At 35.3% G+C, this 13,737-nt stretch overlaps 1 protein-coding gene across 1 annotated transcript; it reads left to right on the top strand.

The window, feature by feature from the left end:
- The first annotated feature begins 7,513 nt into the window (after positions 1–7,513).
- Positions 7,514–13,201, top strand: LOC112745875 (carboxyl-terminal-processing peptidase 3, chloroplastic). The gene is made up of 12 exons (XM_025794901.3): positions 7,514–8,401; positions 9,398–9,479; positions 9,613–9,743; positions 9,938–10,024; positions 10,268–10,346; positions 10,587–10,666; positions 11,337–11,372; positions 11,560–11,679; positions 11,790–11,876; positions 11,973–12,122; positions 12,446–12,553; positions 12,769–13,201. The coding sequence occupies exons 1-12, from the start codon at positions 8,090–8,092 to the stop codon at positions 13,030–13,032; spliced, it is 1,536 nt and encodes a 511-aa protein (XP_025650686.1). The 5' UTR covers positions 7,514–8,089; the 3' UTR covers positions 13,033–13,201.
- Positions 13,202–13,737: the final 536 nt, after the last annotated feature.

Below are 13,737 nucleotides of genomic sequence, written 5' to 3'. Positions count from 1 at the left end.
TACATGGATGACCCGGTACACTTGCCAGTTAAGTTGTGGGTATTCAAAATCCCCCACCAAATTTTTGGCGCCGTTGCCGAGGATTGTTTGTGATTGACAACTACTAGTTGTCTTAGGTATTTTTCTTAGTTTTAATTATTTATTTTTTCTTTAATTTTTTATTTCAGTTTATTTATTTTCCTTTAATTTCTGATTTTAAGTTTAGTGTTTCTTTAGTGTTTTTCCCTTTTTATTTTCAAAAATTTTAGTGTCTTTCTCCTTTTAGTTTTCAAAAAAATTTTGGTTACTTTCTCATTCTTATTTTCAAAATTTTTGTTAGTTTAATTGTTTGCTTTGTTTTCTTTTATTTCTTTTTACATAAGATATCTCACTGGGAGCTCTCTATACTTTGATATAGAGACTCCCACTTTTCTTTGTATCTTGTTTGTTTATGAGCAGGAACAGGGATAAAGAACTCCTTCGTGTATTTGATCCTGAACCCGGGAGGACCTTGAGGCGGCATTTGCAACAAGCTAGAGCTTACAAAGCTGGAGAGAACCTCAGGGAAACTTTTGAGAAGGAAGCTATGGACGCTAATGGTGGAAACCCGAATGCTAATGAACAAGCAAGGAGGACGCTTGGCTCATACACTGCACCCACTTCTGACTTTTATGGGCGCAGTATAGTTGTACCTGCTATTAGTCCAAATAACTTTGAGCTTAAGCCACAGCTGATCACTCTAGTGCAGCAAAATTTCCAGTTTCACGGACTCCGTAGGAAGATTCAAAATTATTCATCTCTAACTTCCTATAGATCTGTGACACTGTGAAGACGAATGGAATGAATCCTGAGGTCTACAAGCTCAAGCTCTTTCCATTTTCTGTAAGATATCCCAAGGAGAGCTTGGACACATGAGACAAGGTGGTCACTGAATTTTTGACCAAATTCTTCCCACCTCAGAAGTTGACCAAGCTGAGGGTGGATGTTCAAACGTTCAGACAGAAAGATGGAGAGTTCCTCTATGAGGACTGAGAGAGATACAAGCTGATGATCAGGAGGTGTCCAACCTGACATATTTTCAGAATGGACCAGGTTACAAATCTTTTATGATGGTCTCTCTAAGATGGCCAAGATGTCACTAGACAACTCTACAGGTAGTTCCTTGCACATGAAGAAGACGCCTGAAGAGGCTAATGAGCTTATTAACATGGTTACTAACAACCAATATCTATACACTTTAGAGAGGACACACTGGATGCCATCCTAGTGCAGAACAAGATCATGTCTCAGTAGATTAGTATGATCTCTCAGCACTTGAGTGGGATGCAAGTTCAGCTGTTAATACTCAAGATGCATCCTATAACATGAATGGAGGCTACAACCAAGGGGATGCTTGTGGCTGTGCTCAAACCACTACTGAGCAAGTTAACTACATTGGCAAATTCCTCCAAAAATCTCAACAATGATCTATATTCGAATACTTTCAATCAGGGATAGAGGAATCACCCTAATTTTGGATGGAGAGAGCATTCATAAAAGCCCCAACAGAGCTTCAAAAATAACCAGGGTGGATCAAATTAGAACAGGTTTAACAACCGACAGTTTCAGCCCTCTCAGCAGCAACAAGAACTTTCTCAAAGTCAAGACGCCCCTGTCTTAGCTACACTAGTTACTGAACATTCCAAGACTACTCACTGCTTTATGCAAGAGACCAGAGCTTCAATTCGAAACTTGGAAGTACAAGTGGGTCAGTTGAGTAAGAGGATACTTGAGAGGACTCCTAACACTCTTCCTAGTAATACAGAGGTAAATCCAAGTGAGAGTGTAAGGCCTTTACCATGACCAAGGAGGGCGAGCCTAAGGCGGTGCATGTTGCTGAGGAACTAAAGGAAGAAAAGCCTCAAGAAAAGGCGAGAAGCACATTGTTACACACCCCATTGGTGGCACAGGAGCCTGAAGTACCACACCCTCAGAAGCCTCAAGAGGAGACCAAGGATGATAAGTTCACTCAATTCTTGGAAATCTTTAAAAAGTTGCACATTAATATTTCTTTTGCCGAGGTGTTTGAGAAGATGCCTCCCTATACGGCCTTCATGAAAAGCAAACTCTCTGAGAAGAAGGTCTTGAAGGGAGATGAAACTGTGGTCTTGACCAAGGAGCGTAATGCACTGATTCAGAGGAAGCTACCCAAGAAGATGCCAGACCCTGGAAGCTTTTTGATCCTCTGTACCATAGGGACTATTATATTTGAGAAAGCACTGTGTGATCTTGGCTCAAGCATAAATCTGATGTATCTGTCTATGATGAAGAAGCTGGGAATCCAAAAGGCTCATGAAACAAGGATAAACCTACAAATGGCTGACAAGTCTATGAGGCAGGTATATGGGCTAGTGGAAAATGTACTGGTCAAGGTTGAAGACCTCTTTCTCCCTGCGGACTTTGTGATACTTGACATGGGGATACAAATGATTCCATCATCCTAGGAAGGCCGTTCCCAGCCACTGGAAGAGCCCTAATTGATGTTGGGAGAGGAGAATTAGTTATGCGGCAATGGGAAGTCTATTTGGTGTTCAAGATTTTTAAACCTGTTGATAATGAATAGATTGGGTATCAGGGGTTTTCCTCCTGACCACGTATCACCTTTCCCACCCTTTGGAAGAGAAGGTACTTACATGTAGAGCTCATTGCTCAAGCCTCCCCCCTTGGTGGAAACTCATACAGTCCCCTTTGACATTAAACATAAGTTTGGTGTTGGGCATTCACCACCTACTAAAGAGGGAGGATGTCCTAACAAGAAGGTTCCTAAGGGCTGCAGGAACAAAAATATTTCTATTGAGGACTTCTCACTGGAATGAAAGTGGTGTTCACTAGAAGTCCAGTCATACCTCACACAGTGAACAGAATCCTGTCTCTTGAGTATGTTGAATTGATCCATGATGGCACAGGAAAGAAGTTCACAATGAGGGGTGAAGATTTGAGCCCTTATGATCCTCCTCCTTAGAAGAGCTGACCGTTAAGCTAGTGACGGTAAGAAGTGTTTGTTGAGAGACAACCCAACCATGAGTATCCGTTTAGCTTACTTCAGTTTTATTTCAAGTTTTATTTCAATTTGTTTTTTTTTAATTTTCATTGATTCTTATAGTTTCCTAGGATTAATCTAGTTTGTAATCATGTACACTGCTTAGAACAGGGACAACAAGACTTAGAATGAAGAACAGAACCCCTTGGAGCAAGAAGGCTTGGGCGCTAAACGCCAGGGAAGACGTTTAACACCAGATAGGGGCAGGAGCATGGGCGTTTACTTCAACAAAGGGGTGCTAAACGCTAGCCCCGGTGTTTAGCACCAGGGTGCTCATCCCCATTAAAAAAAGGGTATGATCCTCTGCTGGCACTAAACGCCAGAATCGGCGTTTAGCGCCCAGCATGCTGTTTCGAGTTTTAAGGAGGAGTTTTTGCCAATGGTTAAACCCCAACCCCAACCCCAACCCCAACCCCCACCTACTTTTACCATTCAAACTTATCCATTCTCTTTTCTCCCTACCCACTTTTCCATCCACATTCATCCATCCCATCACCCATCACTTTCCTTAATTCTCTCAACTCACCTCTCACTCTACCCAATCCACTCTCATCTATCCCATCAATCTCTCCTCCCAACAACCAAAAATTCAAATTCAATGCCCACCACCCATACCCCATAACTGAACCCCCTTCCCCACCTATATATATCCCATTTCCCTTTCACTTTTACCACACTTCTAATTACTATCCTCTCTTACTTACTCCTTACCATACACACTCCTCATTTTCATTTTCTTTCCCCTCTCTTCACCAAGGCCGAAGCTCTCTCCTCCATTCTCTTCTACTAGGGAATTCAAAATCCCGCACCATCCGTCAGGTCGATCCCAAGCATGTCAGATGTTGTCCATGCAAATAGGTCACTATTTTCTTTAAGAGTCGCTATTTGGGATCCCTTGAGTTTGTGTGAGAGGTTCTGACTGAGAAAAGTATAGTTATCATCGAAATCTCTTATTTGTACTTTCTTGAGATCACCTTGAGGCTCTGGCCAACAATAATCTTTTATTCTCGGATCAAGGTCAGTGACAAATACTCCTGCCGCGCTCTAAGATTTTTTCCTAAGAGATAGACTGGTGTTGTTGTAGGCTATTGCTAAATGCTAACTCAAGATCACCATGGATCATCCCTATTATTCCATCACCGGCCTAGTATTTCATTTTTAGTTACCTGGTGAAGACTACAACATAGAAGTGGTTAATGGTTTTAACTTCCCAGATAACATTGTATGATGTGGAATCCTTTAGGATGACAAAGTCAGTCATAACCGACCTCTTCGTACTTCCCGTCTCAATGTAAATAGGTAACTTAATAGCTCCATCTAGTTTGATAAAGAAATATCTAAGGCCCAGTATCCCAAGTTTGTGGCTTTGCAAGTTTGTCTCTTTCAACCCAAGAGCATCGAACGAGTTCCGGAAAAATATGTTGGAGTCAGCAACTGTGTCAACTAAGATGCATTTGACCAAGTCAACACCTACCTTGGCCATTATGACCATAGGAGGATTGTCCACAAGGTTGCCAAACTTACAATCCTGTGGGGCGAAGTTGATCTCTGGAAACTTAGGAGTTGTTGGGGTTCTGTTGTGGTCGCAAAGAGAATTTTAAGCTCTTTTTGTGTGGAAACTTTGATTTCTGGCAAGTCCTTCTTGTTACCACGTTTAACAATAGTTGGATCTGGGTCACTCTCTTCTCGTGCGACAGATTTAATGGTTTTGGGGTTGCACCCCTTGACAATCTCCGGTGATCTCTCCTGAACAGGTCTTCTCAGTTCGCAGATGAGTTGGATCTGGGTCACTCTCTTCCCGTGCGACAGATTTAATGGTTCTGGGGTCGCACGTCTCAACAATCTCTGGCGATCTCTCCTGAACGGGTCTTCTCAGTTCGCGGATGATCTTTGCAAACTCGGGAAGCTTTCTGTCCTTGATGGCTTGCTCGAGGGCTTCCTTTAAATCCAAGTGATCTTGTGTCTTGTGCCTATAGTCTTTGTGGTAGACACAGTATAAGGATTTGTTTCCTTCGATCCTACCTTTCAACAGCCTTACTTTAGGTATGACACCTCGGTTTGTAATCTGTTGGTAAACTTCTACAATCGGGTCATTAGGGGTGTATAATTGGTGAACTTGCCGACTCGCAGAGGGCAAGGAGGCTTAGCTAATTGGTCCATTAGCCCCTCTCGAGTTGTTTGAGGGTGGTTATTTTGCCAAGGTGCTTGATTGGCAGCCTGTTGCTTTTTGGTAGCCTGTTGCTTATTGGCTGTTACCACCAAGCTTACTTCCTCATCATTTATATACTCCTTAGCTATGCTCTGGATTTCATGCATAATTCATACAGATTTGGTGAGTAGGTGTTTTCAGAAATCTTTGTTCATTAACCTGTTGGTCAATCAGTCTCAAGACATTCATCGTTAAAATGATTCAGGTATTTTCTTATACTCGACACTCCATTGGATTACTCCCAACAAGTTTATTGGGTGTTTGGCCTTGGCAATCCAAGTTGTAAATTAGGCAAAAAATTTCTGGAAAATATTTGAGAAAGCTGTGATGGACCCTTGAGATAAAGAATTAAACAACTTGGTTGCTGCACTCACTAGCGTTATTAGGAAAGTACGACATCGAACCGCGTCGACGACCCCTTCTAAGTTTATTTTGGCCTCGAAGGCGGTTAGATGCTCTTGAGGGTCTTTGGTTCTGTTGACAAAACTAATCAAACACTAAAACAATTTTAAAAAAAAAAATTCTAAACTACCCCTTTTTCTAACCTTAATTTCCTTCTCAAATTCATCCCATAATAAACTCTTGGTCAACCTCACCCTTGTTTGGAAAAGGAGTAGCTTGTTACATTTAGATATTTTTTTAGTATTCGGATAATTTTATCAATTTAGATCCATCTTTTATGATTACAATATTATTTTTTTTTTGGTAGATTTGGAAGCATTTAAAATATTCGTGAGTAGAAATAGTAGTTTACTCAATTAAAAAATGAATAAACTACTATTTTAACTCATAAAAATTCAAAATGCCAAAAAATCTACTCATGAATAAAATTAGATTTTTATCCATAAAAAATGACTAAACTATTTTTTTGTCTACAAAAATTTAGAATTTTGATAAATTTACTTATAAATAAAATTAACATTTATGAGTTTTTGTTACTCAAAAATATCGTTTATGAATGTAAAGATCATTTTGTTTATTCATAAATAGATATATTAGTGTTTCGAATTTTTATAAATAAAATTAATAATTTAATTTTGTAATAAAAATTATTGTAAAAAATTTAATAGTAAAAATTATAGTTGTTAAAAATCGAACCGGATTGAACCGAACAATTCGACAAAAAATCGATGAACCGAATTCTATATCAGTTCGGTCTAAAACTTGGACTGTTTAAGATAAAAAATCAATACAAACCGGCTAAATCCGATGGAGGTCGTAGACGTGGGCGAACCTACGGCGCAATAGTGAAAAATTTTCTAAACCTATGGCGCAATAGTGGGGTTTGAACCCTTACCTCAAGGATATATCATGAATGATCATACCATCAAGTTACAATACTTCTTATTGAAATATATACAAATTAAAATACATATAGCAACTTTTTATTTTATTTATATTCAATTTATTTTAATTTTAAATTCACTCATTTTTAAATTAATTATATTTTATTTAACTATAAATTTTATTAAATATATATAAATTAAAAAGATAAACAAAAAAAATTTATTAATCACAATTTTTTTTATGATTATATGATATCTATTAATATTATTTTTTAATAAATACTTGTAGTATATAATAATACAATAAATATAAACTAATTAATAAAGTATTAAAATTTAAAAATAATAATTTTTTTATGAAAACAAAATAAAAATATTTATAATAAAAAAATTAAATTTTATATAATTATTTAATTATATTGAGTTAACTAGTTCGACTAATGACCCAACAGTTGAACCAATCATCCGTGACCCAATATCTTGAGTGGGTCAATTACATGATAACTATGATAGAATAGAATTGAAATTTATTAAAATATTAAAAATAAAATTAAATCAAAATAAATATTAAAATTAACTCAAAACATTTCAAAAACTAAGACTTCACCATGTTTTACCTAAAAGGAATATTACAGGTTTTTGTAATTTCAACCAACCGATCAAGTAAAATGAGTTTGTTAATTGCTAGCCAGAAATAAATAAAAGTTGAAGATGACCTGTTTTGATGAATTATCACACATTCGTTCAAAAGATTCCTACGTGGTCACGTGTAAAGGAGTAGTAAAATGAACTTAGATACGTATTACGTACACGCAAGAATATAGGATCTTTGAGCACTCCACAGCCACAACCAAAGAAGATTCAAGTGGGCTCAAAACCCCCAAGTTTTATTTCTTTCTATTTTTATTCTTTAAATAAATTTTTAATTTGTTCCGATAAAATATACATATATTTCTTAGTTTTCTCCTTTATAAATTTCTTCCATTTTTTATTTAATAAAAGAAAATTAATCTTCATCATATATATATATATATTAAGTTAGAAAAAAATATTATTTTCATATTTATAATCAAAATTAAATTATAATAAAATTTGAAAATGATCTATTTTAATTTTTTATCATCAAAAGTCTTCATCACTAAATAATGACCTAAGAAATTAGATCTAATATTAACTTATTTAATAACGAAATTATTTTTGAAAATTAAAATAGACAGTTTTAAATTTTAATGAACCCATGCAAAATAGTTAATGAGTTTAATTAATCAGTATATAATTAAAAATAAGTGTTCATTTAAAAAAATAATGCATTCAATATATTAATAAAAACCAATTTTCTTTTTCTTTTATTCTCTTGATCAATGAGTTTAGAATTTAGATTTTAGAATACTCTCTCCTTAAATTCATTATTTATTTATTTATTTATTTTAATTCTACCCGAATTTACAACAACACAGTCACATACATGGTTAACAGCATTAACGGTCACCACCAACACCAAAAGGAGCACCGAGCTGAAGAAACTACCAAAAGAAAATGAAGAATCTTTGTCTGAACTTCGATTGCAACAAACTTTCAATTCCACCAAAGCCTAATTCGGTGTTTTTGGTTCCTCCGCCTCCTTGTAGGTTGTGGTTTCCGACATGGAATAGGAACAAAGTCAACAATCAGAAGACGAGGAAGTTATCAGTTTCGGTGTCGTTGAAGGAGCAATGGCTTGAATCTGCGGCAAAACACGCTTTTGGATTCGGCGTTTCGGCAACTTTTTTTTTCTCTATATTCTGTGATTCGCCTTCGGCTCTTGCTGAATCTCTCACCGTTGCTTTTCCCGTTTCACGTGCACCTGAGGTCATTTACTTCTCTCTCTTTTTTTTGCTAATTCCTCTCAACTTTTCATCTTCTGGTTTGATTGACTATGAATTTTTTATTTTTGTTCTGTTAAATACTAAAGCATTCAATTTTGATTATCCCGATTTCCCTATCTAAAAAGAGAAGTTCAGTACAAACTCACAGAAACTCCTGTGTAAAGGTCGTTTTAAATGAGTGAACAAAAATCATTTTACTTTATATAAGAGTGAATAATCTAAAAATTACAACTTGAGGAAGTATAGGGAGCCAATGGAGTATCTGTACAATATGTACAATAGGGTTTAGGGATGTTCGATTCAGTAGAATATCAAATGTTTATTATTCTGGTACCTGGATGATTATTCTGGATAGTATGGGTATATTGTGTTTGAGAAATTAGTAGTATTTTACTCTGTATGTTCATTTTTTAACTCATATTGGATTAAATAAATAACTCATTGTACACATTGTACAAATATTCTATTGGCTCACTAAAAGATTCTTATCATTTATGTTCTTTTTAGTGAATACTTTGTATAAGAGTTGAATGGTTTGGTAATGATATATAATAATAATTATAATAGAGAAATGTTAGGACCAACACTTTGTATCGATATTAGATAATGGTTTGGGTCAACACCTTATTTTTATACTATTAGAAATGTTCTATTTTTATTTAATGTTCTATTTATTGGTTAGTATAATATCATGATTAAAGAGTGATGTTGAATTTTTCTTTTTATACTGATAGTGTATCTTTTATTTTAAAATTGCAAGTGAAGTAGTATTTTGTAATTATTAATAAATATAGTAATCAAAACATATAATGTTGTGCTAGTTTTCATTGCAACTGTTGGTCTAATTCAAAATAAAGTTTGATTTTCATTCAAAAGTGATAGAGAATTTTGAGCATACAAACCCTTGTAGTAAGTACTAGAGCTTTGTTTGTTCACAACATGAATTCTGTTGACAGTGTAAAAGGTTTGTTTTTCGCAGGTAAATGCAGTTCAGAGAACCCTTGTGGAAGCATGGGGTTTAATTCGCGAAACGTTTGTTGATCCTACATATAATCACCAAGGTACTTTATAGTTTATAGTATCAGACCTTTCACCTGATGAATAATCCCCCCCAATTTTAAAGTGTGCATAAATGATGGATCTAATAAAATCTACATTCATTTTTTTTTTCTTTTCTTTCTTTTTCTGCTTTAGATTGGGATTTGAAGTTGCAGCAAACCATGGTGGAAATGTTTCCCTTGAACTCAGCTGATGCAGCATACACAAAAATCAGAGGAATGCTTTCTACCCTTGGCGATCCATTCACTCGGATTATCAGTCCAAAGGTCTTAAACTAACATTCCCTTTCTCTATACTACTTTCTTGGTGAACAGAAAATACTATTCATAACTAGAGAGATGATCAAGAATCTAATAGATTATAGGTCATAAATGAACTATTCAAACAATACCATTTCTTAGATCGATAAATCTGTTCTTCAGCTTCTGTGATTTGGTTTAATGGAGGTTCCAATTTACAGGAATACCAAGGATTTAGAATTGGAAGTGATGGGAACTTACAAGGAGTAGGCCTCTTCATAAATATTGAACCAAGAACTGGACATTTGGTTAGTGATCTGCAACGAACCACTTTAAAAATTTGTGCTGATTGTTCTGAGGTCAATTTGTTATGCTATTGAGACTTACCCCCACTTAAGGAAAACTTAGTTTCGCCTTCCCATTCTTCAAACTCATGTCAGTTTACACCATAGAACCTTTCATCTGCTGCTTCATGAGTTTCTTACTACAACAATATTATCTCTTAATATCACCTGGTAACATACACATTGATTTTTGAGTTGAAATCACAGGTTGTTTTATCCTGCATTGAAGGCAGTCCAGCCGCTCGTGCTGGTATTCATCAAGGGGATGAGCTGGTTGAGATAAATGGTATCAAACAAATATCTGATCCGCATTCTTTTCTTTTTGATGAAGCTATTCATGTAAAGATGTCAGAATTAGCAAGCATATTGCTTAGATGTTCCCTTATATAGAATCCTGTGTTGTTTCTTTATGCTGCTAAACATTTTCTTTCATCAAATTTTGGCTTGTCTAAGTCTATTTTGGGGATTAAACTATGGGTCTGAAGAGAAACAACTGATTTTTTATTAATTAATGTTGATTATGCAGGGGAGAGGCTTGATGGCCTTGATAGTGAAGCTGCAGCACAGAGGCTTCGAGGGAATGCTGGAACCACCGTTACAGTAAAGGTTCGTAGTGTAACTATCAAGATTCTATTTCGTTTTCTATATATAACCATTCTTGGGAAAGGATCCTCTCAATTGTTTTTAACAATTGAGGGAGTAAAGTGTGATTTCTCACTATTAATTTTATAAGTGAGACCAAGAATATATATGAGAGAGAGAGAGAGCAATAAAGGGTTAGAGATCACACTTTACACTCAATTTTTTTTAATAATTGAGATGATCCATTCCCCACAGACTACACACGTCCTAAAAGTAATCCAAAAATGAGCTGCTGAGAATAAACGCAATAAAACAAAGAATGGTGGGAATGGATACTCTCAATTGTTAAAAAAAATTGAGAGTGTATAGTGTGATCTCTAACCCTTCATTGCTCTCTCTCATATTTATTCTGTGGAATGTTTCTTTTGTAAAATCATTTCGATGTAAGGTTTCGTGTGTAAAATTCTTAGGAATGTAAAAGCATTCTTCTAACCACGCATCCCATTCTAGTGTTGATTGTTTTTTCTAAATGGGATAATGTAATTTCCAATCCAACCTTTTGTTTTGAAAAAGTGAACACTTGATACTGGGTGGTTTCAGAAAATTTTGGTCTCTTAACTCCTTGGTTCCTTGACAAGCTTTGTGAGCCAATTGACCATCATCCTAGAAACTAATTTCTGAATTTCATCTCCAGGTGAAAGACTCGGTGAAAAAATCTTCCATCCGAGAGGTACAATTAACATTTTATTAGTAATCATGACTCATGGAATATTAACTTTTATCCTTTTAGTTAATGTGCTTATGTTGTGCATAAATAGTTTAAATAACTGACCTTAATCCCTTTCTAAAGGAACTCGTAAATTCACATAATTTTATAGCTGATCGAATTCCGAATTGACTCCTCCATGTGCTTGAAGGTTAAACTTCCGCGCGAGAACATTAAGCTCTCTCCAATATCAAGTGCCATCATCCCTCATAGATTACCAACTGGCCAATTCACAAAAACTGGCTACGTAAAATTGTCCGCATTCTCTCAGGTGAGCAAAGGATCAAGTATTCAAAGAGATGGTTAAAATAATCTTTTGCTCTCTTTAAAAATTTGCAATTCTGTATTTTATTTAAATCAATTGTTCTTTCAAATTGACAGACTGCTGCTGAAGACATGAAGAATGCCATTCAAGAATTGGAAAATCAAGGAGTACACTCATACATACTAGATTTACGAAACAATCCGGTACCTGACTTGTTCAATCGGAATTGCATAGTTTTACATGGTGTGTGTACTAGATTAACATAGAAGCATTTTCTTCCTTGTGTAATTTTTTTGCAGGGTGGCTTGGTAAAAGCTGGCCTTGATGTTGCCCAGATGTGGTTGGATGGGGACGAGACTCTAGTGAATACCATCGATAGAAACGGGAACATGTTACCGATTACCATGGTCGATGGACATGCTATAACTCATGATCCACTTGTGGTTATTGTGAGTACGAACTTAAATTGCTTGATTTATTGGTTTTGGCTTTGTCTTTTAGTTCCACTACAATCTTTAAAAAATGTGTAAGAATTAGCCTTCATGTAAAAGAGAAACTATTTTCATTCCTTTTTATTGCATCCATCATCCATGCCATATTATGAAACAATTCACATCGAATTTTATTTTTCAAACTTTTCCTGTGTTTGTGTGGAACTTGGTTTTAATCTTTTCCTATCACCTTTTCTATTTGCAAGATTTTACTGTCTCTAAAACCGAGCTCTCGAATTTGCTGCTTCCGTAGGTAAATTGAAATGTTCCTTGTGTAACAGGTCAACGAGGGAAGTGCAAGTGCTAGCGAGATTTTAGCTGGTGCATTACACGATAATGGTCGAGCTATTCTCGTGGGGCACAAGACATTTGGTAAAGGAAAGATTCAGGTACCATTATTGCATTTGTTAAATAATGATGTTCATGCTATAAACCGATATTTTGGGAAATCGAAGCATGAAAGAGCAGTTCTTTTAATCCGGTTAAGTTGATTAAGTTTTGGAATTATATGACTGGAATATTAACTAACTTCAGAGTCAAGAACTATATGAACAATTATTTAGTTTCTAAGCCATGTTTGCTGAATTGCCACATCTTATGGCAGAGCGTCACGGAGCTTCATGACGGATCAGCCCTCTTTGTAACCGTCGCAAAATATCTATCGCCGGCACTTCATGACATAGACCAGGTCGGCATAACGCCGGACATACAATGCACAACAGAGATGCTCAATTCGGCCATGGAAGCTTCGGCGAAAAATAACAATAGTAACAAGAAAAACTCAGTTTCATCCCTTGAAGCAGATTCATGCATTATGGTAGCAGAACATGAATTGGATATGAAGGAGTCAAAAGGAACTGCTTCTTGAACATTTACACTTTCTTAAACTACCATTTTTCTTTCTTCAACTTTATAGTTGAAAAGGGTTTTTGGTAGAATGTACATTTGTGATATCTATTGATAAACATTATAGAATTTAGAGATTGTATATATCATAATATCAAAATCAATGGAATAATAGGTAAATTCAATTCCAAGTTCAAGCATTTTATTTCATTTATCAAGTTAGGATTTAGCTAATATGTGCTTTAAAGCTCCGTTTGTTTTCTGGGTTTGATAATGAGATTGAGTATTGTGTTTAGTGATCAGACATTAAAATTGAATTTCTAAGGATAAAAACTAAAAGTTTAATAATAATTCTTTCTATAAATACTCTTTTTTAACTTTTAAAATTTTAAATCTACTTTTTAGTTTCTATATTTATTTTAAACTAAATATGATAATAAGACAAATTCAGTTTAATTAGTCTCTATTTCTTGGATTTGGATCCTCTAAAGTTTAAATTTTACTTTAGAGAATAAAGTGTGATCTTCTATCCTTGAATAGTTTCTCTTTCATATTTATTCTTGGTCCCACCTATGAAATTAATGGTGAGAAATCACACTTTACTCTCTAAAGTGAAAATTCAAACTTTAGAGGATTCAAATCCCTATCTCTTAGTCTCTATTTCTCCATCTCTTCCTCCCTTCTAAATACAACCTAAGAATACTTGATAAGATTATTATTATTTATT

This window comes from Arachis hypogaea, chromosome 2, assembly GCF_003086295.3.
Source record: "Arachis hypogaea cultivar Tifrunner chromosome 2, arahy.Tifrunner.gnm2.J5K5, whole genome shotgun sequence".
Lineage (NCBI taxonomy): Eukaryota > Viridiplantae > Streptophyta > Magnoliopsida > Fabales > Fabaceae > Arachis > Arachis hypogaea.
Note: the sequence above shows the minus strand (reverse complement) of the source record. Positions and strands in the feature narration are given on the sequence as shown.

Coding starts and splice junctions, on each gene's coding strand:
- LOC112745875 (XM_025794901.3), top strand. CDS start 8,090: ATGAAGAATCTTTGTCTGAACTTCGATTGCAACAAACTTTCAATTCCA. Junction 10,347..10,586: donor TGAGCTGGTTGAGATAAATG/GTATCAAACAAA, acceptor TTGATTATGCAG/GGGAGAGGCTTGATGGCCTT. Junction 10,667..11,336: donor GAACCACCGTTACAGTAAAG/GTTCGTAGTGTA, acceptor TTTCATCTCCAG/GTGAAAGACTCGGTGAAAAA.